General features: G+C 36.8%; 1 protein-coding gene across 10 annotated transcripts in view; it reads right to left on the reverse strand.

Moving 5' to 3' along the window:
• The window catches only part of Zmynd11 (zinc finger MYND-type containing 11), a 135,482-nt gene that overhangs the window by 27,894 nt on the left and 80,574 nt on the right, over positions 1-27,014 (reverse strand). For 6 of the 10 annotated variants that reach the window (XM_045151965.1, XM_045151962.1, XM_045151961.1 and 3 more), the window contains 3 exons: positions 16,318-16,477; positions 6,850-6,894; positions 4,483-4,644 (listed from right to left, as the gene is read on the reverse strand). In XM_045151965.1, the coding sequence (XP_045007900.1) occupies positions 4,483-4,644; positions 6,850-6,894; positions 16,318-16,477 (367 nt within the window). The remainder of the gene's footprint in view (positions 1-4,482; positions 4,645-6,849; positions 6,895-16,317; positions 16,478-27,014) is intronic. The other 4 variants (XM_045151967.1, XM_045151966.1, XM_004662197.2 and 1 more) reach the window with 2 other exon arrangements.

Genomic DNA, 27,014 nt, shown 5'->3' on the forward strand with positions numbered 1-27,014 from the left:
AAAATACTTCATTTTTATTTATGAGAGAGAGGGAATGGGCTAGCCAACACAAACAAACTCCAGACACATGCACCACCAAGTGCATGTGGCTTACATGGGTACTAGGGAAATGAACCTGGGTCCTACGGCTTTGCAGGCAAGTGCCTTAACCACTAAGCCATCCCTCCAGCCCTCATTTATAATTTTTAAAGTAACAACTGGGTTGGATGGAGAGACAAATGACAGATCATTCCTATGAGTCCACCATTTCACACTGGGAGCTATATAAGGTTCAGAATATAAATGTTCTAAAACAATCCACAAGCCACATCAGTATGTGGCTAGTGGCTCATATAGGACAGCACAGAGACCATTTCCATCACTGCAGAAAAGACACTGCTCTAAAGGACAATGTGCTTCTACTCTAGCACATTGTGGGAGTTCTTATGAGGCTACTTTGTGTATTTCTAAAAGATGCTCAGTAGTTTACACCTGTATATGTAGCATGATTACTGACAGACTGCTTGCAGTCTAGTGAGCATGCAGCACAAACTGTGCACGCATGCATGCACACGCATGCACACACACACCCTAGACTGCACCAAAGAGTAACTTTGTATTTTAGAAACTGTGTATGAAAATGAAGCAAAATTTTTAAGATATTAATTCTTATCAAACTGCCAACAAAACACGAAAACTGTCTTAAAAGTCATTTTCACGAAAGAATATGGCTTTCCATGTTTTTTCCTTTTTTTGGTGGGGAGAGAGAAATCATAGCTATTTCAGGAAAATAAACCACAAATCAGCTTCATGAAGACATAAATAATGAGCAGTCTTCAGAAGTTGAAAGTGGGTGTGACTTTTTAGGTGGCAATGTGGCCATCACCTTTGCCAGAGGTTTCTAGGTACAGGATGATGGCAGGGCACAAATGCACATCAACACAGAACTGGTTAAGTAGGTATAAGATGACTGGGAATCTAAGCTGAAACAAGTATCTAACCTTCAAAATTCAGAGTTAGTAATATGAAACCTGTGTTATTCCCAATTATTAATTAAGAAGAAAGATGACCCTGATTTGGAACTATAGCTCTTGATTTTTAGTTTATAAACTCCTAGTTTTGTTCCGCCCAAGAATACATAAACCTGTGTTAGTCTTTTGTTCATTATTAAAAACAGCTTTAAGAAAAACTTTATTTGTGGGCTGGAGAGATGGCTTAACGGTTAAGCGCTTGCCTGTGAAGCCTAAGGACCCCGGTTCGAGGCTCGATTTCCCAGGATCCACGTTAGCCAGATGCACAAGGAGGCGCACGCGTCTGGAGTTCGTTTGCAGTGGCTGGAGGCCCTGGCGCGCCCATTCTCTCTCTCTCGCTCTCTGCCTCTTTCTCTCTTTCTCTGTTGCTCTCAAATAAATAAAAATAAACAAAGATTTAAAAAAAAAAAAAACACTTTATTTGTGAGCAGATAGGCAGATAGAGATAGAAGAGAGATGGAGAGAAAGGGTGTGCCAGGGCCTCCAGCTGCTACAAACAAACTCCAGACACATATGCCACTGTGCACATGGTGTTGTTAGGCTTTGCAAACAAGTGTCTTAACCACTAATCCATCTCCTGCTACAAAATGGCTTTCGAATAAAGTTCTGGTACTTAGTTGTAAAAATCAAATTAAGCAAAATCTTCACTGTATATTTAAATTTTCACTAGAATTTCAAGGCTATTGTATTCTTTATCCCAGGAAAATATTTTTTACTATGAAAATAAGAACTAAAATAGTATGAAAAACCTGAAGACACAAGTCTACTCAGAACTATTTCCAAATCCCTGTACCCATGTTTTGATTTCTAATTTGACACTACATCTTTTTTCCTTCTTTCTTGTATTTTTTTTTTTTTGAGACAAGGTCTTACTGCAGCCCAGGATAACCTAGAACTTACTCTGCAGCCCAGGCTGGCCTTGAACTCATGATAACCCTCCAGTCTCAGCCTGTTGAGTGCTGAAACTAAAAGGCTCAGTCACCATACACATGTGGTTTTATATTTTCATAACCTTAGTGGTCTTTCTCTTTTGGTTGTTGTTGGTACAGGAGCTTGAACTCAAGACCTTGCACAAGGTAAGCAAGAATTCATCACTGAATTATATACAAAACCCTAAAGAGATTCACTAAATTGTCTGGGCTGGCCTGGAACTCACTCTAGTTAAGGCAGACCTTGAACTTGATATCCTTTTACATGATCCCAAGTAGCTGAGATTACAGGCCCATTATAACAGGCCCAGCTCTTATTCTTAAGACTGCAATTGAGGCCAGGGAGATGGCTCAGCCAGTGACAGTACTTCCCACACAAGTATGAGGACCTGGGTTTGAATCTCCAAAAGCTGGGTGCAGCAGCATATATCTAATCCCAGTGCTGGGGAGGTGTATACAGAAAGATTCCTAGGACTAACTGGCTATCTAATGTAGCTCAATCAGTGAGCTCCAGGTTCAATAGGAGACCCTGTCTCAAAATATTAGGTGTAGAACAACTGAGAAATATATCTACTGACCTCTAGCCTCTACATGCATGTGTACATATGTGCACCTATTCATACAAATTTGCACCCATGCACATATGAACAGGCACACCATACAAAAAAAGGTTATCATTAAGTATTTACTTCTCCTGTGTAAATTTTTACCAAAGAACAGGATATTGTATATGCTTTTATATTTTTATTTTTTGTTTATTTTTTATTTATTTATCTGAGAGCAACAGAGAGAAAGAGGTAGGTAGAAAGAAAGAAAGAATGGGCGTGCCAGGGCCTCCAGCCACTGCAAACAAACTCCAGATGCGTACGCCTCCTTGTGCATCTGGCTAATGTGGGTCCTGGGGAATCGAGCCTTGAATGGGGGTCCTTAGGCTTCAAAGGCAAGCACTTAATGCTAAGCCATCTCTCCAGCCCTGTATATGCTTTTTAAATGCATAATCCAAAATCATGAGAATGATTTTCATGAGAACAATATGAATGGTTCAGCTGTGCTGATCAGGTTTGACTTATAATCATTGCTTACCCTACTTTCTTATAGAAACCATATACTTTTGAAGACCTCAAAGAGGAGAGCAACAGCTTGAGACCTGATGCTGACATAGACAAGCTTAGAGATATATCACAACTTTATCATCATCCAGAGATTTATCATTTACCTGACACTTAAGCATCTACCCAAATAAGAAACCACTAAACAATGCTTTTCAAGGCTATGCCAACTTGTTTTTGTCTGCCTCATAGGCATGTACAATGGTGATGAGAATAAGTGAGTTCAGTTAATTCAAAGGCATGGTTACCAAAGGAGGTTTAGGTGAACTGGGCTTAGGGCGTGCAATGCCACAGTTATCATGGAGGACTAGAATGGATCCACTTAGGACATTGTGCTGACAGCGCTTGCAGGAAACCAATGTAAAAGAGAGACAAACTGGGAAAATGTATTTTTGAAAGTTAAAATGAACATTCAAATCCAGTATTATTTAAAACATAATCAAGCAAAAACTAATTTCATGGGTATTCTGGACAATTTGCATGGCTCCAACTAAGTGTCTGAATAATAACAAGCACAAACAATAGTGGTTGCAATCAAGTAATTCTCTACTCATCACCATCAGTGCCATATGCTCCCACATCATTCGTATTCAGACATACTACATTCTGCAGCCCACAATCACATCAAACATATTCTTCAGTGGAAAAAATGACTAAAGATACCCATGCAAAGGATTTTACCTACCACACAATTCATTTTGCTTTTAGTATTTAGAATTCTTTATACACAACTGCTCCATCCCTTTACCCTCCAAATAAAATAGAAGAAAAAAAATATACTAACATATGGAAAAATTTAAAGTAATCTTCCATGAGTATTAAATGGGATGTTAAAGACTACTTACAACAATATATCTTTTACTAATGTGTTTTATCAATTAATTTATAATGTGTCATTTATTATAAAGCAACTACTGAACATATGTTGGTATGATATAATATTTCTTATTTTGAAAGGCCATCAGTTAAAGTAGTCACATAATCTAAAAATAGGTGTACAGTATAAGAAGAATGTGTGTATGTGTATACATACACACACACATATACATACACATGTTTATTTTTTTGAGGTAAGGTCTCACTTTAGCCAAGGCTGACCTGAAACTCACTTTTAAGTCCCAGGCTGACCTTGAACTCACAGCACACTCAATGATCCTTCTACCTCTGCCTCCCAAGTGCTGGGATTAAAGGCATGTTACCATCATACCTGGTTAGAGTATATTTTTATGTTTAAAAATTTTTTAAGACACACCCTGTAGTTCCCTGATGTCCACTTATGTCCACTGTGTTTATCTATCATCATTTCAGCAGATAACTCCCACCACCCTCCAGTACACTTCATCATTCACCTGGCATGGCCACCTGGGTATCTTTGTGACACTATTATTCATCAATTTCACCCCTCTGACCACATGAAAGCTCATAGGTACTCACCCTGCAAATTGGGCACTGCCAGTGACTACTGCTGTCTCTAAGCCTGAACTCATCAGACAAACACTTGGAATGATACACACGAAAACACAGGTCACATATCAACACCTCTCCAGGCAAATGGCATTCAAAACAATACCAGTCATGATTTTCTGTTTCCCAGTCCTACAAAAAATACAAAATAATTTGGTATGACATTTTGTCAATATCTACAATGACTAAACAAAATTGAAACTAAAGTCCATCACAAGTTAGGCAATATAAACAATATTAGACATTTACTAAGTTTTTAAAACAAGGGAAAATACCTAGAAATTCACTTCTTTAAAATTTGAATTCTTGCCTAAGCAGTACCAAAAGTTAGAATTATCTTAAGGTGATCTGGTTGCAAATGAGCCCAAAATGAAATCGGCCCAAAGCCAATCTTGCATTTAAAAACATAATCTAAGGAATAATTACCTATAGCTTAGCATTTCAAGTAAACAAACCTTAGTGTTATCTGTTTTTTTTTAAAGATTACAAGTACTTGGCACACTGTGAAAACAAAGAGAACAGTCAAAAGTGGTGGTGCTCACTATTCTTATCTTCTTATCCATGGTAATGACTAAAAATAACCATTCATCAGAATGTCCATATTCTGATAGGGTGCCAAACTCTCTGGGTCTGTTAAATTTGAAAAAATAAATTGAAAATGTAAAACTAAAGTCATAGTAACATTGTTTAAAGGAAATTACCCCAGAAAACCAAAAGGAAGGGGGCACTGTTTTTAGGGCTAGAGAGATGGCTTAGTGGTTAAGGCGTTTGCCTGCATAGCCTAAGGACCCAGGTTTGATTCTCCAGGTCCAACGTAAGCCAGATGGCATACCCATTCTTTCTCTTAAGCGAGAAAGAAAGAAAAGAAATGGATAGTCTTTATTAACCAAAGCAATAAAGAAAAAGTATCATTTGTAGTTCTTTGCTAAATATATCCTCTGCAAATTATTTTGATGGAACAATTTCTATTAAATTATAATCATAAAATACTAATTTTACATGAAATTCTGTACATGTAGAAAAAACATCTGCTTTACCAAGTTTTACCCAAAGGCAGCACAAGGATATAATATATGTAAGTGGTGCTTAGCTGGATTAAAATGACAGCAGTGTGTCCATTTCAGATAGCTCATACATGGTGATTAACTATTTCAATTTTCATACCCAAAATCTTCCAACATAAATTATGTTTGAGTGAAAATAAGGTATCTTATTCTATTCTATTTTAATTAACAGATACGTTTAAAACAGTATTTCAGACTATCCTCATAGCTGTTTAGAAACATTATAAAAGATTTTAATGGTTGTTATTTCACTTGTTATTAACAGAAAATGCCATAATTCACCATTTGAATTTTTTTGTTTTGTTTTGTTTTGTTTTGTGAGGTAGTGTCTCACTCTAGTACAAGCTGACCTGGAATTCACTCTGTAGTTTCAGGGTGGCCTCAAACTCATGGCAATCCTCCTACCTCTGCTTCCCAAGTGCTGGGATTAGAGGTGTGCACCACCAGGCCCAGCACCATTTGAATTTTTAACATGAATTTACTTTTTCACGGGGTGGTTCAAAAGGCAGTGACCACATTGACTTACAAAGGGAAGGAAGAAAACAGCTCCAGTTTCTCCACCTTTCCTGTGACCTCTTTCTACAACCCCTCATCTTGCTATGAAATGGAGATGAAAATGGATCTATTCTTGTATGGGGTACTTAGCTGCAGAAATAGTTTTTATAGCAATTATAGGAATGTGAGATAATTTAAATGAAGTGTAGAAACTTTAGGATACCTGTTTTTGCAATGGCATATAACTAATTACCTTTTCTGATGCAAAAGAAAGTAAGGTTGGGGAAAGACAGTGCTATTCATTCCATTAATTGTGGCCAATAGATATTCATAATATACAAAACATAAAAGTCAATTTCAAAACTATCTGGATTCTGAATCCAGGAAAAGAATTCCAAGATATAAATGTTATAGTCATAGTGACTATGGGCCAAGTCTTTCAGTAAATAGAAACCATTCATATAGTGATTGTGACTAACATACAGTTATGTATGCAATAAGCTAACTTTACATTTTCAGTGGATTCTACCAGATGTCATCAGCTGCTCTAGATACAGCCTGGTTAGCGGCAAATGTGAAATGCCACTTCTAACAAGAAAGCTTTTAAAGAGCAAACTTACACCAAATTCAAAACTAAAAGCAAGGTTAAGACAGTATGGTTTCCACAACCCAATTTAGCAAGCATTAACTAAACTAGCCTAAAGTAAGATAGAAATCTATTACAAAAAAAAAAAAAAAGGCAGAATTAAAGTAAAAGAACAGTGCAAAATTAGTTCACCTTGTTTGGGGTTGCTGTCCTGGAGAAAGGCTGCATACTGTAGGCCTTTCAAAATAAAAACAAGATAATCTTGGTCTCTCTACCACAATTTTACTTATATCAGGTAATACACAGGACTAAAGGGATTTCATACATTGTCAAACGTTTATTACTTGCTTTAAGATTTTAAACATATGGCAGATGATATTAACTGAAAATATATCAATGAACTAATCATTAATGAAAAGGTAGTTGCATTCAAAGTGTTATTACTAGCCAAAAAAGAAACTTTTCACACTAACATGAATGCTACATTTCAGCATAGAGAAATCTCCTGCAGGAAATCATGTGCTATGAAACCTATAATGATATCAGAAAATATCTCACCAAACAATCAATGCAGTGTCATCCAAAACTTGCACAAAATCAGGAATACATTGACAGACTGGTCAGAAACTGGTCCACACATTTTAATCATGGTAATAAATGTGAGTATGGGGAAATCAATACCTCACCAAATTATGAAATTTATACATGCTTTCCTAAAAACTTAGTAAAAAAAAAAAATCCCATCATCTAAAACAGTATAGTGATCTAAGTTATCTATCATTCACAGAGCTTTTCTTTAACCCTATGGAGCCAGATACCTTCAAGTCCTGGCCCTAGCACACACAGCTATATAAGTCTGGCTAAAATGCACAGCTTCCCAGTTCGCCATTCCTATCTCTAAAATGAACAGAATGATAGTCCCTCGTTTATTACGTATTACTGGGAGTCAGAAGAGTTCACATGTACCTAGTATATGAGAGAGAACCTGGCACCACAGAGAGCTCTGTAGACATCATGTATAACTAGTAAATAAAAGAGTGCTGACAATACAGAGAACTCTGTGGACATCACATGTACCTAACACATGGAAGAGTGCTTGTCAAGCCAGAGAGCTCTGTGGACATCACATGTACCCAGTACATGGAAGAGTGCCCGCCAATACAGACATCACGTGTACCCAGCACATGGAAGAGTGCCCATCAATAAGGAGAGCTCTGTGGACATCACATGTACCTAGCACATTGAAGAGTGCCCCTCAATGCAGAGATTCTGGGGACATCACATGTACCTAGCCCATGGAAGAGTGCCCGTCAATACATAGAGCTCTGTGGACATCACGTGTACCTAGCCCATGGAAGAGTGCCCGTCAATACAGAGAGCTCTGTGAATATCACGTGTACCTAGCCCATGGAAGAGTGCCCATCAATACAGAGAGCTCTGTGGACATCACGTGTACCTAGTATGTGGAAAAATGCCCATCAATACAGAGAATTCTGTGGACATCACGTGTACCTAGCCCATGGAAGAGTGCCCGTCAATATAGAGAGCTCTGTGAACATGACATGTACCTAGTACATGGAAGAATACCTGTCAATACAAAGAACTCTGTGGACATCACGTGTACCTAGCACATGGAAGAGTGCCCGTCAATACAGAGAGCTCTGTGGACATCACGTGTACCTAGTACATGGAAGATTGCCTGTCAATGCAGAGAATTCTGGAACATCATGTGTATCTAGCCCATGGAAGAGTACCTGTCAATATAGAGACCTCTGTGGACATCACGTGTACCTAGCACATGGAAGAGTGCCCATCAAGCCAGAGAGCTCTGTGAATATCACGTGTACCTCGTACATGGAAGAGTGCCCGTCAATACAGAGAGCTCTGTGGACATCACGTGTACCTCGTACATGGAAGAGTGCCCGACAATACAGAGAGCTCTGTGGATATCATGTGTACCTACTACATGGAAGAGTGCCCATCAATACAGAGAACTCTGTGGACATCATGTGTACCTACTACATGGAAGAGTGCCCGTCAATACAGAGAGCTCTGTGGACATCATGTGTACCTACTACATGGAAGAGTGCCCATCAATACAGAGAACTCTGTGGACATCGTGTGTACCTACTACATGGAAGAGTGCCCATCAATACAGAGAACTCTGTGGACATCACTTGTACCTAGCACATGGAAGAGTGCCCATCAATACAGAGAACTCTGTGGACATCACATGTACCTAGTACGTGGAAGACTGCCCTTCAATAAGGAGAGCTCTGTGGACATCACGTGTACCTAGCACATGGAAGATCACCCGTCAATGCAGAGAGCTCCGTGGACATCACGTGTACCTAGCAACATGGAAGAGTACCCGACAATACATAGAGCTATGTGGACATCACGTGTACCTAGTACATGGAAGAATGCCCGTCAATACAGAGAGCCTGTGGACATCACATGTACCTAGTACATGGAAACCTTCCTGGCACCACAGAGAATTCTGAAAGGTTATCCAGTGTTATTACATGCTTTTTGCATGCAATAGGAACTGACCAAGTAGTACAAAAAAAACATGCTTACAGTTACAAATGTGTGCATTTCCTTCTCTGGCACATGAATATTCATTATCACATTTGCTCTTTACATTATTTCTATCAGCAAGATAGGACACAAAATATAATGTGATTTAAGTTAAAGATTAAACAAATTTCAACAAGAGAGTTACTTTTTCATGAACTGGGATACCTGTTTAATGTATTGTGGGGAAAGGTATTCCAAATTATCATGGGGTTCTTCAACAACTCAAAGGTAATCTAACTATTAACGTTATTTCAATTTCTTCTTTTTTCTGCCCCCTGCCCCTCCCCTTTTTGTTTTTTCCCCTCCTTCCCTCTTCTTCTTTTTCTTCGTGTGTGTGTGTGTGTGTGTGTGTGTGTGTGTGTGTGTGTGTGTTTTGAGGTAGGGTCTCACTGTAGCCCAGGCTGACCTGGAATTCACTATGTAGTCTCAGTCTGGCCTTATACTCACAGTGATCCTCCTACCTCTCTGCCTCTTGAGCGTTGGAATTAAAGGTGTGTTTCACCACACACAGCTTCTATTTCTTCTTAATGAGCAGACAAACATTATACTATCAAATATGTATGATAATATGCTTCAAGGTAGATATAATGTAAAATAATAACATAAAAATACAATTACACTAAGCCTAGAATTGTAGAAAATTATTATGTTAATTATTCAGATTTGATGGCTAATTATTTCCAGTGATTACTATTATATTGAAATTAATATCACAACACTGCCCAGTGAAACAGAATTCAGACAGAGGGAGAAGGAACAAAATAGAAGAAATTCATGCACACAATCAATCAACCAATCAATCACTACAGCTAAAGAGTGACCCCTCCCCAAATATTCTCTTGAGGAAAATAGAAACTGTTTATTAATGTAAGAATAATTTCTCAGTGCAAATATATTATGGTTTGAATAAACTTAGAACTGTAGTATAACTTGTTTGTAATTGAAAATCATGAATCTTAGCACTTTATAAAAAAATTTTCGTAACTGAGATTGGAAATGGATATTTGGAAATAATGTATAGTTCCACACATAATTAACAAAAAGAAAATAAAATATATTTCATATTTTAAAATCAACAGAATCTAAAGATTTTTCACTTCAGTTATATAAACAACTAACTGATGACAAATATAATAAGAAAAAGGCAAAATCTCTTACTCTTTCATGCTACATGTGTGGAACTGCAGAGTGAGGCTCAGCTTGAATTTTCTAGCCTCTTAATACTTCTCTCAAGAATGAAGCAAGGGAAGCTACTTCTTGCCACAGCTTTAGACAGTCTTGTTTTGAAGAATAAGGCCATCAATTCCAACCTGATCACTTACTCAATTTAATGTAAAAAATATAAGCCAAGACATTCTTTAGACTGTTTTTTTTGAGCTGAGAGAAGCAGGTGGTACTGGGGGAGACTGTCAACCTTGAGATTTAGCTGAGATTGTGGCACATTTATCACCAATATAATATGCTAATCTAAGAAAACAATATATATATATATATATATATATATATATATATATTTCCATTAATTATGCTTTTTGAAGTATACAAACCCTACAATAAAATGAGAAGAAAAAAATATAGAATGTCAACTTTTCATTTTGAATATGTCTCTTAGGTTTATCTGAGCAGTCTGAAGGCCTAATACTATGAACTTTTTGTAAACTTATGGAAAGAAAATACTCAAATTGAAGCAGGATATGGTGCCAATATCCAATTATGTTTGTAATTACTCTTGACTCATTACTAGCAAGGCATATTGGTAGAAGAATCATAATCTAAGGGTTATAATCAGGCACATTATTATTGTATTGGCATTGACTAGGAAAGAAATGAGATCTGAGTCCAAACTCAATAGATCTGTAAAAGTAGTTGTTTTATAAATAACATCTTGGGGTGAGGGGGAGGAGGGGTAATGGTCACATGCCTATGGAGTCCAGAGAATAGTGTTAGGTATCATGTCTCAGGCACCATCTACTTATTTTGGAGAGATGGCTCTCAATGTCCTGAATCTTGCCAAGTACGCTAGACTGGCTGGTCATTGAACTCTAGCTCTGCTTCCCTAGCTTTGGGATTGCAGGTACACACCACCACATCTAGCTGTTTAAAACTTAGGTTCTGGGGATCAAACTAAGGTCCTCATGTTTGTAAAACAAGCACAAATGAGCTATCTCCTCAGACTATAAAGAATATTAAAAAAAAAAAAACAGATCCTCAACACTGGTAACTAGTAAGTTATTTATTATCATATCAAAATCACTTGTCAAATAATAGCGTAAGGTTTGTTTTGAGAACTGTGAATAAAATTGGAAGTCACCAAATAAGACATATCAATTGCCTGGCTTCCAGACACATATTTGATATGCATTACCTACAAATGATCCATAATTCCAGGAATGTTACCTTCTTACACAACATTGCGTGTTTTGGTAAGGCTTTCCCACCTTTAGCAAGTACTTTATGGCTTAAAAATTTAACTAATTCTTTTAATTTTTTCAATTCCTTGGCAGGCCAAAGTAAAAGGACTGCTCTGAGTTTCAGGCCTTGCTGAGACTACAGTGTGAATTCAAGGTCACCCTGGGCTAAAGTAAGACTCTACCTTGAAAAAACAAACAATAAATACATAAAAATCCAAATTTAGCTCAGCAACCAAATGTAAAAATTGTGCCCAACAAATATACCTCTCAAACTTGAATAAAGGGGATGAAATTATATAAAGAAATATGGATATATGGATTAAATACAGCCTCTGATCATGTATACTTATTTAGAGCCAGCCTTCTCTGGGCTGTAGTTGTTCATTATTTAGTGATGCTGGGGGTTGAACCTAGGGCCTTGTGCATGCAAATGCTCTACTGGCATTTTAAATAAAAATCAAAAAGAAAAAGCCTTGACAGAGCAAAACATTGAATGTTCAGACATTACAAAGTTATATCTGTCCCTTTGTCGAATGGCTTTTTCACCATACACGTTTGCACTTACAAAAATCATCTTTAAAAGAATTATTTGGACCAATGAATAAATGTTAATGATATCCCAGTCTGAGAATTTTAAGTGACCACAAATATTTCCAAGTGTTTCCCAGGTACAGCAAATTTGTATTTTAAACACTGATCAGTGCACCTGTGCTTGTTTATTGACTAATATCTAGCAGGCCATTTAAAATTAAGAGTAGTCTCACTTAAAAATTACTTTTTCATATTGCCATCACTATGAACATATATAAAATGCTTAGGCAGTGTCTAATTTTACCATAGCTTATGCAAATAATTTAGCACTCACATAGGGAGCTATAAGTAGTATTTCAAATCAATACAGCAAAATGTCTAAGAATCTCTTCAGTCTAGTGCTGACATAGGGAACTCTGCCACTGGCTTATATAGGTTTCTTTGGAGACATATTGAATATAATTATATCATCACATATTACAGTTAAGCTTATTGTTTATTAATATTACAGTTAAGTACATGATTGCTGTACTTTTAAAAAAATGTTAAAAACAGCCGGGTGTGGTGGTGCACGCCTTTAATCCCAGCACTGGGGAGGCAGAGGTAGAAGGATCGCCGTGAGTTTGAGGCCACCTTGAGACTACACAGTGAAATCCAGGTCAGCCTGAGCTAGAATGAGACCCTACAGTGAAAACAAAAACAAAAACAAACAAAAATGTTAAAGACATACATGTCTTTCACTTGTTTCAAGTATGTGTTACGAGATAATAGAAAAAGAGGTGGGCAGGAGTACAGCAAAACTAACACCAACAAATGACTTGACTTTCACACTCCATCAGCCATAGTTGTGTGGCAGAGACCACCTGCCTTCTCTTTCCATGTAACGGCAGGAGTGAACACAAATAGAATCCAATCTAGCCTGTGCTACATATATATCATGGGAGGTGTGACCTGTGGGACTTACCAAGAAGAAAACTACCTATCTGCCCACTTCACATTCCACAGGTGGTCTTTTTAGAATAGAAGAATGAAAAGAGTGTTAGTACATATTTTTAAAATAATGGGACTTCAGAAGCAGGGACAAGGGGAGTGTGTGTGTGTGTGTGTGTGTGTAAATTTAAAAAATAACAGAACTGTTTTAGTAAAGAATATTTATAACTCTGAATTGTTTAAAATCAGATAACAAAATATCCTATTTCAGGGCTGTCTAAACTTTAGACATTGTGACATGATGTCATCTTCCAACAGATACAGATATAGATGTGCTTTTTTTCTTAATTGTGAGTCAGAAAGGGAAAAAGACACATCATAGCATGCTTATTTCAATCTGACATATGAAGTTTTCAGGGTCATCAAAGTAACTGAGGCTATACACACGTTGGTGAAGTCTTCAATGCTAGTGTGCACAGCAGCCCCTGGCCTACAGAACCTTTGTGCACATCAGAAAAGCTGACCCTTCCTGCTACCAGACACTCTGGTGGTATACTCATTTCGTTAAGAGTACTATGCTAGAGAACTGTCATATAAATACATAAATATATAGTGTCCACAGTATGAAGGGAACTTCCTAAGTCATAAGTTTGCAGCTCAGATTTAGCCTATGTCCACAGACTACACAGTATAAATGCAAAGATGCTCAGTGTAAAATGCCTTCATTGTGCCAAAAGTGACACAGTTAATGTCATAAGGACATAAAAACTGACGCCCACCTACAGCATCCCCTAGAAAGACAGCAGGTGGTATATCAACCCAGGAAATAAAATAATGACATAATTAGCCTCATTAATTTATTATTATACTTTAAATAAGATGCAGTCTTTTAAAGGAAAGTCTCTCTCCAAGATTTATATTTGAGGACACCAGCTATAAAGGAAAAATTCTAACAAGAATTTTTAATTATATGGTTAATAAGAAATGTAATGTGTTTCTGTTTCTATGGGCATTTACTTTAAGCATTTTCAAAGTTGTTCTTTAATTGATAAATAATATCTATATGTTTATAAAGTACAGTGATGTTTTGACATATGTATACATTGTAGAATAATCAAATTAGCCTAATTAACGTATCTATTTAAAAGTCCATTATCTCAATTATTTTAAAATCCAATATATTGTTATTAATTCCATTCACCATTAACATATTTAGTTACTTGTCAAACACTCGCCTTAAGTATATCTATGTATGCTTTCTGAGCATAACTTCATTTAATCCTAATCAAATACACTTTACTGTGTCCACCTAACAATGAGGAGTAGAAACTTCCTCAAGGTCATATAATTAAATACTCAAGATGGAAGTGAGAGCCCTGTTTAACCTCATCTCAGCCTATACACTACTCTACACTGACCTCAATATGTGCATATTTTATAATCTACAAACAGCAATGATAAACTGTCATGTTATACATGCATATTTAGTATAAAAATGTTTAAGAACCAACTAGAGTTAAACCTGTGTGTTAGTTATTGAATATACCTATAAAATTTTATCTAGAAAACATAACACTATAAATATGTGCAAAAAGAAAATGCAAAAATAAAAAATAGAACATAGGATCTAACTACAGTAGACATTTAACACGTTAATTAACTGCTTGGGGATCTAAAGAAATTTCAGTTTGAAGAAAAATAATGTGTATTTAAAACATATATTGAAAAAAACATTGAAACATAAAAAGAGGGAAAAAAGCTTCTATGAAAAACTTGTACATATGATCCACAAACCAAAATTCTTTGTGTTACATTGCACTTGCTAACAGCTATTACATCAATCTCAGAAATTATCTGAATAGTCTTCTATACTAAATCTCTTAACTGTACAAATGTTCCGGGATGAGAAATTCTGTATTATCTGGATTATTTTCAGTTTATAATGAACTGCCAATTATTACTTTTTGTTATGTCTTGGCACCTAAGACTTCTTCACTAATAACAAACTTTGTGTTTCTGCAAGGAATGAATCTTAAGGAAAAAAAATCATTCTGATAAGACATTTTTACTGTTCAAGAATATTCCTAGTGCATAAACTAAATTATACTGGTGTAAGTACTGATTTTTTTTCTTTTATGTTTTCTGCTTGCAGAAAAAAAACTGACTTCTTTCTTAAGGACTTGAGGCACAAACTAAACTGGCAAAACTGTTAGTCAGGTCTGAATAACTTTCCTATGTTAGAACTTATCTCAGACATGGCATGATGACTCAATGGCTCTTAGGCCTACAGAAGGTATCTAAATGAAGTCAAAACTTCAGGAAAATTTTTCCACAATGGACTAAACTTTAAGATTTTATGTGACACTTACAATTAGATTTTAGAGAACTCATGATAAAACACTCAAATAACTAGTAAATTCATCCTTTCAAAAATTAAAAACATTATTTGAAACCTATTATCTTAAAAGATGTTCTTTAGTAAAAGCTAAGACATTTCTGATTTTGATAAAATGTTTAATAATATGATGGAAAGGCAGAACTATTCCATATTAGTCAGTCTTTTACATAGGAAAAGGGTCCTTCTATATTAGCCTCTCAGTATAAAATTACATACTGAGGGAAGAAGAAGAACAAAATACATTCCTTCAAAGAGGAGTCACAACCACAATTAGATGAGGGTGCAAAGAGAATTAACTGTTTGTCCTGTCTGGCTTTTATGCACCAACCTGTAATAATCACTAGCCAATGCAGACCATGGTTGGAGGTTCATATCTGAGACCTTGGCATCCTGTCTCAAAGCTATGAGAGTGGTTTGGGATTTGATGCCCTCCTACCTAAAGTGACACTGTTTTCCTAAGAAGGCAATGTATCCCTTCATCTGTCCAGATAGTTTATACTCTGTCCCACAGTGAAATGTTGTTGTTGTCTTAACTATTATTTATTGAATAATAAAATCTAGGAGTGTCATTAATTATTTGTACATTTAATTTTATTTTTTAGATTTACAGTAACATAGAAAAGCAGTCTTTTTGTAAAAGTTATCTCCTAAAGAATCAGTAAGGAAACTATCTACTCTATCAATATAGAGACCTAGTGTTAATAAAATGTTAGAAGTAAAATGGTTGCATTTCTGAAAATGAATTTCTAAAGGTTATATCTTAAATTCAAAAATCCTCATCTCTAAAGTTATCAAATAAAATATACTTACAATCTCATCTCCTGGCAACCAATATCCTTCTTGCTCAATACCAGCTTTTGAGCCTTTACAGCCCACTGTTAACGTTTCAACAATAAGACCATCTTTCACAGCTAAACTCAGCTGACGGGTGGTCTCTTTGGGATGCATACCGTGGACTCGGGACATATACCTGAACACAGAGGAAACACAAATTTAGAAATTCAATAAGCACTGAAAATTAAAAGTGAGTAAAAGTAAGAAAATAAAGGTGATATGTTTCTTGTATCAGGACTTGTATTTATGGAAGGAAGGATAGAAGAGAGGGGAGAGGAGAAAGAGGAAAGAAATCAAAGAGTCTTGAGTCCTTTATTCTATGAACTATCATGTTATTTTAAACCTAAGTTTTGCTCTTTACATTTAGAGCAGTATTTGTTGAAAATGGCCCCAAATCAGCAAATACAAATTACTGGGGAGACATGAGTCAAGCATGCCACTTAGTTTTAGCTTCTGAAGCAATGACTGCTTTTACTCTGCATATTCTAGTTAGACTTTTAGAGTCCTCAATCACAAGGTTTAGAGTTACCAGTGTATTTCATAATAGTTTTACTAAAATCTGAGGGATGCTACTAGAGAATATGAAACTACTTGAGTGGTTGCTAACATATAAGAACATGTATGCATGCTGTGATCAGTAAGGCAAACATGTATTTAAAAAAAAAACATTATAGGGCTGGAAAGATGGCTCAGTGGTTAAGGCACTTGCCTGCAAAGGGTAAGGATCCAAGTTCAACTCCCCACAAACCACATAAGCCAGACTCATAAGGTGATGCATACACACAAGGTGCACATGCATCTGGAGTTCAACTGTAGTGGCTAGAGGCCCTGGCGTGCCAAATCTCTCTTTCTTGCACTCACTTGCTCTCATAAAAAAATAAAACTGGGTATGGTGGCACACACCTTTAATCCCAGCACTGGGAGGCAGAGTTAGGATCACTGCAAGGTCAAGACCATCCTGAGACTCCATAGTGAATTCCAAGTCAGCTTGGGCTAGAGTGAAACCCTACCTCGAAAAACCAAAAATAAAATAAAATAAAATGAATAAATAAAATAAAATAAATTACTTAAAAATACATACATATATGTGTGTGTGCGTGTGTGTGTGTGTGTGTGTGTGTGTGTGTGTGTGTGTATACTTCGGGCTGAAACACTAAAGCACAGAAGAAGTATTCCTTGCAGATTCATGGCATGAAAAATAACTAACTTTTCAAATATACCCTATATAATAGAGAATAGTATTGCAAATTTTCCTATATTTACCAGTTATACTTATCCTAACATTGGGTATATCTGCTTTATATCATATCTACATTGTATCTAGTTTTTAAAACCTTTCTTTTTTTTCTTTTTTTGGTTTTTTGAGGTATGGCCTCATTCTGGCCCAGGCTGACCTGGAATTAACTATGTAGTCTCAGGGTGGCCTTGAACTCACAGCGATCCTCCTCCCACTGCCCCCCAAGTGCTGGAATTAAAGGCATGTGCCACCACACCCGGCAAAAGCTTTATCTTTTTAAATATAAGATTATAGATATATTTGAATTTGTGCTGTTTTCAATTTCTTTCCAAAACCCCTCAACATTCTCTTTTCTAGTACACTCATGGTCTTCAAAGAGCCCTTTGCATATCCACAAAAGTAAACATATTATGAGACAAGGCATGGTGATACATGTCTGTAATTCTACCACTCAGGAGGCTGAGGCAACAGGATTTTGAGTTCCAAGTCAGCCTGGACTACATGGCAAGTTTGCGGTAAACACACTATAAAGAAATAAGACTGGGCTGGAGAGATGGCTTAGCAGTTAAGCACTTGCCTGTAAAGCCTAAGGACCCCGGTTCAAGGCTCAATTCCCCAGGACCCACATTAGCCAGATGCACAAGGGGGCGCACACGTCTGGAGTTCATTTGAAGTGGCTAGAAGCCCTGGCGTGCCCACTCTCCTCTCTCTCTCTCTGCCTCTTACTCTGTCTGTCACTCTCAAATAAATAAAAATAAACAAAAATAAATAAATAAGACTGAACACAGACTTTTCCAGGGAAATACTACATGTAAGATAAGATAATAGCAAATACTATGCCCTCAAGAAAATAAAATAGGACAGAAGAATTTAGTAAGTGGTAAATAAGGCCAGCACTGAAGGAAGTCTTAATTCAGAAGTGAATTTTAACCCTTTTTATCTGTAGGGAATCCAGAAATCTCAGCAAAGTATATTCTAGTATGGGGAAGATGATGGCTTTTGTATTTAGGAGATGGCTCACTTTCAGAAACTTACTGTTTTTCCTGTCACGTAGTTAATTGAAGAGTATTACAGAAAGAAATGTGGGAATTATGGGTAGAGAACAGAACAGAACATTAACCCTGACAATGGAGACACACTATAATTAACAAAACGGGGAGTGTAGGGAGGAAGAAGATGAGGAAAAGTTCAAGCATACTAATTTTGCCACATTTTCTAATAGTCAAAAGATTGAAAAAGCTATCTTAAGGATTAAACACATTATTTAAATTTACAAAGGTAATCCACAGAGCATCATACAAAATACAATATGTAAAACAAAGCATGGGAACAATACAAACAGAAAGCATATTAAACATGAGGAGACTCCAGGCAAATATGTTTACCATTTTGAATAAAGTGCCTAAAGACAAAATTCTTTTGGAGGGATGAGTATATGTATGTGTACATAATGTGCAACCATGATAGTGTGTGGTAGGGAGGTAATGTACATATGGATGCATGCATATGGAGGTCAGAGATTGATGCTGGGTGTCTTTCTTCTTACTGCTCTTCACCTGGTTCACTGAGGCAGGGTTTCTCAGTTGAACCCAGAGCTCACCAATCAACTTGTCTAGTCCACCCTGGGAGGATGCTCCGTCTCCGTCTCCCGTGTGCTGCTACCACAATCAATCAGCATTTAAAGAGGAGGGAGGCTGGGGATCTGAACTCCAGTCCTTGCACATGCAAGGCAAGTGTTTTATCCACTGAGCCACCTCTCCAGCCCTAAACTGTAGAGTGTAAAGCAATTCTGAAAAGACTGAAAACAAATAGGCAGAGAGTGAATAGTAATTCACTGCAAGTGTAGCAGGCCTCAAGATAACAATGTGAGGGCATGGAATTCAGGGCAAACTAAGAAACAACTTTAAAAAAGACAATCAGGGCTGGAGAGATGACTTAGTGGTTAAGGCATTTGCCTGAAAAGTCAAATTACCCAGGTTAGATTCTCCAGTACCCACATAAGCCAGATGCACAAGTTGGCACATGTGTCTGGAGTTTGTTTGCAGCAGCTAGAAACCCTGGTATGCCCAATATTCCCTCTCTCTCAAGTAAATAAATAAATAATAGAATACAAATTTTAAACAATAAACAACAGATAGTTATAGTGCAAAACTTGTAAGAAATAAAGAAAATACTGATAGAAACAATCTGAAGACTTTTAATTCATTTCTCTCAGTTCACATATGGAAAATAACTATGAAAAATTAAGTATATATACAGAAGATCCCACTAAGATAGATTGGGGTTGATTTACTCTAACACTTAAAAAAAATACCTTTAACAGGAATGACCACAAAATGACTGACATTAATAGATTTCCAAAAGTCAGAGAGATCTTTGTTATCCATATGAATTAAACAGCAATAAGAAAACTAGAAAACTCTAGTAGCAACCTCTAAGTGAAGAAAACTATCCGAGGGCTGGAGAGATGGCTTACCAGTCTCTGGATTGCCAATTCTCTCTCTGTCGCTCTTTCTCATAAAAAATTTAAGAAAAAAAAAGCTATCAGAGAAGTACAAAAGATCTCAGTAACAAAAATGCTAAAGGAGTGCTGATTAAAAAGCAAAGCTTATAGACCAAACAGACATTAACCCAGAAGTCCCTTCTTAGTGAGAAAAAAAAAAAAGTATCACTAGTATCAGCTAGTCAATAGTAAACATCCAAAATAGAACTACTCAAACTCAAACTACCCAAAGGTATATTCCTCAAGTACAAAGGAAACTACAATACTTCTAAGCAACTCTTTTGTTCATGGTTACAAGAGATACAGGATAAACACTGTTGTTGTCTTAGAAAATATGAATGAAAAAAACCTGTTAACAGAAAAAAAAGAGTATTTAAAATGCCAATTTCCAATGGCATAAAGAGGAGGCTGGAAAAGAGCTTCCCAAGAAAAACACCAGCTGGGGACAGATTCATAAAGCAAGTCTGTCAACTTTCAGTAATACAGAGGCTCCAGTATGATTTAAACTGCATTTGTCCATAATAATAAAGGAAGACAGGATCTTGGCATATGGTGATAAAACTTACAAAATAGCATAAAAAACCTCCAGTGTCCTAAAGGAAAACTGATGTCTAACTTCCAAATAAAATACATGAGAAGGGCTGGAGAGATGGCTTAGTGGTTAAGGCACTTGCCTGCAAAGCTAAAAGACCCAGGTTTGATTCCCCAGGGCCCACTGTAAGCCAAATGAACAAGGTGGCGCGCATCTGGATTTCATTTGTAGTGGCTGGTTTGCCCATTCACACACTCACTCTCTCTATGTCTCTCTCTCTCTCTTACACACATACACGCACACACACACACACACACACACACTCACCCTCTCTCTCTCCCTCCTCTCAAATAAATAAAATATTTTAAAAATACATGAGTATACAACCTAAGATTAAATATGTTAATATATTAATGTAATGCACATATTAAAAGAAAAAACCATAACTAAGTATTTAACTAAAGGAAAATTTTAAATTTAATACTAAGAAATCTAAATATAAAATTCATCTCATCAAAAAATCAAAAGTAGGGCTACAGAGATGCTTAGTGGTTAAGGCAATTGCCTGCAAAGCCAAAGGGCTTTGGTTCAATTCCCTAGGACCCACGTAAGCCAGATGTACAAGGTGGTGCATGTATCTGGAGTTCATTTGTAGTGGCTGGAGGCCTTGGTACACCCATTCTTTCTCTTTCTCTCTACTTCTTTCTCTCCCTCAAATAAATAAAAATAAATTTTTTTAAAAAATCAAAAGTAAAACCACCAAGAAAATGTGATAAACATTGAAAAAGTATGTAATAAAACTCAAACACTGACTCTAATAGAATAATGAGTAAATACTTCTTTACTATGATCAGGAATATTCCAAGACTGCTAGTCTGTACACTTGGCAGAGGTAATAAACAACCTCGTTGAAAAAGGCACAGATATCCAGTAAGAAGTTAATGTAACCATTATTTGTCAATCATTTATTTAGAAACCTAAAAGTTCAGCTGATATTCTATTTTAAAATAACATCAGGGCTGGAGAGATGACTCAATGGTTAAGATGCTTGACTGTAAAGCCTAATTAAGGACCAGGGTTTGATTCCCCAGTACCCACAGAAAACCACATGCATCTGGAGTTCATATGCAGTGGTTAGAGGCCCTAGCACGACCATTCACACTCTCTCTGTCTGCCTCATTCTGTCAAATAAATCAATAAATAAAATATTAAAAATAATTTCATATATTCTTTTTGGGTATAAAGGAAGATAGTAAAATTAGATGTATTTATGTATCAAAATAGTTTTAAACTAAGTTTGGTGTTGGATATTGAACCAAATACCCCAAGCTAAATCTTTAGTCCCAAATTCAAGATTTTTTTTTTTTTTTGGGTTTCTTTTTATTTATTTATTTGAGAGTGACGGAGAAAGAGGCAGAGAGAGAGAGAGAATGGGCGCGCCAAGGCTTCCAGCCACTGCAAACAAATTCCAGGTGTGTGTGCCCCCTTGTGCATCTGGCTAATGTGGGTCATGGGGAATCGAGCCTCAAACTGGGGTCCTTAGGCTTCACAGGCAAGCGCTTAACTGCTAAGCCATCTCTCCAGCCCCAAATTCAAGATTTTAAAAGATCAGCTGGTAATGGTGGCACAATCCCAGCACTCAGGAAAGTGAGGCAAAGAACCCCAAGACTGAAACTAGCCTCGGCTACTGAGATAAGACAGAGAAAGAATGAAGCTCAACTATTTACAATAGCAGTAAGAAAATTAAAATTCTTAGTAATAAATAAAAATTTCAAACTAAAAAAAGAGTCTGAAATACAACTGATACAAAAAAAAATGCTACATGGGAACTGGGTTATAATAAAGGCAACAGTCAAGTTATTGGTGAAAAGACTCATTACTCAAGGCATAGCACTGAGACAACTGACTACCAACACAGGGAAAGATGAAGCCCTTAGCTAGTCTACCCATGAAGAAATTCTAAACAGATTAGACTTAAATATAAAAACAGAACTGTCAATTACTACAAGGAGACACTGAGTTATTTCTCACAGTGGTGTGGTGTCAGAAACACCATCTAAGAATGGAACAATGTCAGAAGTGACATACCATCAAGAAATTTACACAAAATTGATAATTTCAACATAATAATCTAAGTTAAAATACGATTGACAAGCTAGAAAAACTGTTATAAAATAGTTATAACTGTTAGTTACAATACACATTTCAAAAGACCTAACTGAAATCTAAAGTGTTCCTAAAACATGAAGAACAAGTTGAGCACCCATACTGAATGCTTGGGATCAGAAGTATCTCAGATTTGTGATTTTTTTTTTCAGATTATGAAATATTTACACGCATATGTGATATTTTGGGGGTGGGAGCCAAATCCAAACAGAAACTTCTCTTATCTCATGTACATGCAGACCAAAGATAATTGTACAATTTTATGAGTACTTAATACACCTGTGTCTTGACTGGGACCTATCACATCAGATCAGGTATGAATTTTCCACTTAAGCATCATGCTGGCACTAAAAAATTCTTATATTTACTTTTTCAAGCTTTTGAAAAATTATTTTATTTATTTTGAGAGATAAAGAGAGGGAGAGAGGGAGAGACGGAGAGGGAGAGGGAGAGGGAGAGAGGGAGAGAGGGAGAGAGAAGGAGAGAGAGGGAGAGAGAGGGAGAGAGGGAGAGAGGGAGAGAGAGAGAGAGAGAGGGAGGGAGGGAGGGAGGGAGGGAGAGAATGGGCACGACAGGGCCTCTAGCCACTGCAAATGAACTCCAGACACATGTGACACCTTGTGCATTTGGCTTATGCGGGTACTAGAGAATTGAACATGGGTCCTTAAGCTTCCCAGGCAAATGCCTTAACCACTAAGCCATCTCTCCAGCCATCAGACTTACTTTTGAAAAGAGAATTTTATTTTATATGCTCTTTTCTGATTGTTGGTGGTTGATATACATTGAGTATCTTATGTTGGTCCATACATTATTGAATTTGTCTTACTGAGCTACTTTATTTAGGACTTATAGTCAAATGTATACCCTAGGTAACAATACTGTTTTATTTAATATTTTGCAGGGAATTTTTAAACTAACTCACCATTAACTATTTTACTTGAAGGGGTGCTGGTAGACTGTTAGATGATGCTGGCTAAAGGGCCTTTTATTGAAGACTTTCCTTTCTAGTCCCAGGCTGGCAAGTTAAGTAAAATGTTGTATGTTATTATTCCATGAGACTATTTAATCCACAAGATATTACCACACAAATATATTTTCTAAGTCCCTCTGCATACAGATAGCTTCAGTACATGGATTGAATGAAACATGCTGAGTTTTACTTTTTTCCTCAGGCCTGGCATGCTGGGTTCAACTTTTTAAATTCAAAACGTGTGTGTGTGTGTGTGTGTGTGTGTGTGTGTGTGTTGCTGGGTTCAACTTTTTAAATTCAAAATGTGTGTGTGTGTGTGTGTGTATGTATGTATGACCAGAGGCATTCTTATTTTCTGGCCATTTGACTATTCCTAGCATAGATGAAATACTCATTTTTAATTCTCATCTATTCTTTTGTTTTTAATTGCTGTATTCCTGAAAACTAAATTCCAAGGGTTATTTCCTCCTACTTTTCTAAAAAAGGTGGAGGGTGATGTTAGAATTGAGCTAGAACACTGTAGATATTAAACAGAGCAGTAATATGATCTATTGAGTACAAGAATCCAAGTTTATTTGACAAGATTATCTTGAATCAATTGTAATTGCAGGCTCAGTGATTTATGTGTACCACAGATGTAACTCATCCACTATTCATCCTCTTACACCATGGAATTCCAGGCAGGCTTGTCTAAGCCAACAATTCAGAGAAAGAACATACCAAGCCTTCCTATTTTCTTTAAAACTGTATATTTTTTCCAATAAAATGACCAAAATAGCAACTTAGGTTGAGATACTTTTAGAGACAACTCCTAGTCTCCAATTTTAATTCTACTTAGCAAACCAGTGTGAAATGGAATGAAAATGTTTAATATTTAACTATTTGATTTCTCTGAACTTTGTCAATAACTTTCTTCTTTTTTATCCCACTTCTATTCTTGTAATTTTCCTCCCACTGCATGAAGTCCAAGATAATATTTTCCAACTGCTGCTAAGCATCAAAGTGCATTCAATCAAAAAGCAGTTATGTTTTCTGTTATTAAAATAACCCCTTACACACTAGTCATGGAGTCTAAGATTTAAGAATTTGACTATTTTGTTGTCCCCATAGCAAGTTTATTCCAAGTATGCTTTGTCAGTCTCATAGGCAGCTTGACATTCAGTGCCTCCCCACAATGAGTTGCCCCCTAGGAGCTCTCAGGGGGCTGGAAGGAGGCCTATAAACAGCTCAACCATTAAACTCAGGGTAGAAATTTAAGGATATAGATCAAGTCTACTGATGCTAAAAGATATTCTGTGCATAAAAGTTACAGGAATTCCATGAGCAGATACAACACTTGGCTACTAAGAAATGTGTAATTTCTTTATGACAAGTATATCAGGAACCTAAAAACAAACAACAAAAAAATGGGAACACAATGACAAATACATCAATAAGCTTATATTCTTAAAATATAAAAATAAGACAAAAAGTATTTTCTCCTTTTTCTCAATAGATTATTCATATCATTTCTGTCAGTCTGGATACTGAAGGTAGAGTGGCAAGGCCATTCTGAACACATGGCTAAAGAAGCACTTCCTGGAAAGTACTTCATATTATCACCAGAGTTATAATCAGTCCTTTCCTTAGCAGTAACTCCATTTCTAAAAAGGTCATTTGAGAAGGAACACAGCACTTAGGTAGAAAAATGTCCCTCACATCATGAATTTTTATGGAATAAAAGGATCAACATGACCATTATCATAAAATAAGTTATGATATACCTACCTACCTAATGGAATATTATACAGCTAATGAAATTGTTTCAAAAATGTAATGGGGCTCATGGGATAACACTAGAAAAGATATGAAACTATATTTACAAAGACAGATACACACACATGTACATATATACATACATACATATAAACACTACAGACTTGTAATCTGAAAGACCATCCTTAGGCCTAATCTAGAAACACAGTGGCCCATACAGGAACTTCCATTTCAAGTCATCCAGATTTCCTTGATTAGATTTAGGTGATCTAAATTTGGGGGTACTTCAGAATATCATCCCCTGACCTGTACCAGCCCAACTGTGCCAGAAACCCCATGTCCTATTCATAAAACAGCCTTCTACAGCACCTCTCTCCAAGCTCTGGCTCTTATGCCAAAGAAAGGCATTACAATTATATTAAGTTAGGTAACCCAGGCTCCAAGTCAAATAAAATGCCACATGTTCTCTCTCATACGTAAAGTTTAAGTTTCAAATGTTTAGATTTGTGAGTTGAAATAAAAGTTAGTAGTGGAAACCAGGAAGCTAGAAAAGGGTTATGAGGGAGGGAAGAGAGGGGAAGGCTGATGGGAAGGGTATCGTAGATATAGAGATGGCAGAATACTGGGGCTCAGTGGGAGGAAATAAGGAGAGGGAATGGAGAAGATCAAGGGGTAGAAGGAGGGTTAATCAAAATCTAAGATTTATGAATAAGCCATATAAGATCTCCTTCACTAGCTAATAATATATATATATATATACATACATACATACATACATACATACATATATATATACACACACATACGTGTGTGTGTGTGTGTGTGTGTAAAAAAAGTTTGGGTAGAAGTATCTTATGGCTGTGGAAAATGTTGTACCCAGAAGTCAGTTTGTTATTAGAAAACTTTTAATGCCAGGTTGGAATACCTTTCAGCAGGTTGCTGGCCAGGGAGGCCTCTGATGTCCCCAGGATATTGCCAAGGCATTTGGTTGCCCACAAGATACTAAGACCCTACTAAAGACTCCATATGCTTGGGCTACAGATCACTGAGAAATTGTGGTAGTTTGAATATATGGCCCCCAATATATTCAGTGTTTTATTAGCTTGTAGTCTGGATCTGCAGCCACCTGGCTGGAGGCAAGGTCACTAGGTGGATCTTAGGGTCCTGCCTTCAGGCATGGCAGTGGTTTGAGATTCCAATCTAAAGATATGCAAAGTGTGCCTAGCAGGAGTCCCTGTGCTGTGCTGTGTGACCTTTTGGCTTGTACTTCTCCCTTTCTGCTTGGACCTGTAAAGGCAGGCCAAGCGTCTTCTGCTATTATGGAACTTCCCCTGGATCTGTAAGCTTCAATAAATCCCTTCCTCCATAATTGTGTCTGGTCTGGAAGTTCACCTCAGTAAACCTAAAGTTTCAGCTACAGGAATCAAGCTAGAGTTGAGCTGAAAGCCTCCTCCTTGTTGACTAGCTGCCAGGATGCTGAACAAAGCTACAAAGCCCATTGGGGGAGAAA

This window comes from Jaculus jaculus, chromosome 6, assembly GCF_020740685.1.
Source record: "Jaculus jaculus isolate mJacJac1 chromosome 6, mJacJac1.mat.Y.cur, whole genome shotgun sequence".
Taxonomy (NCBI): Eukaryota; Metazoa; Chordata; class Mammalia; order Rodentia; family Dipodidae; genus Jaculus; species Jaculus jaculus.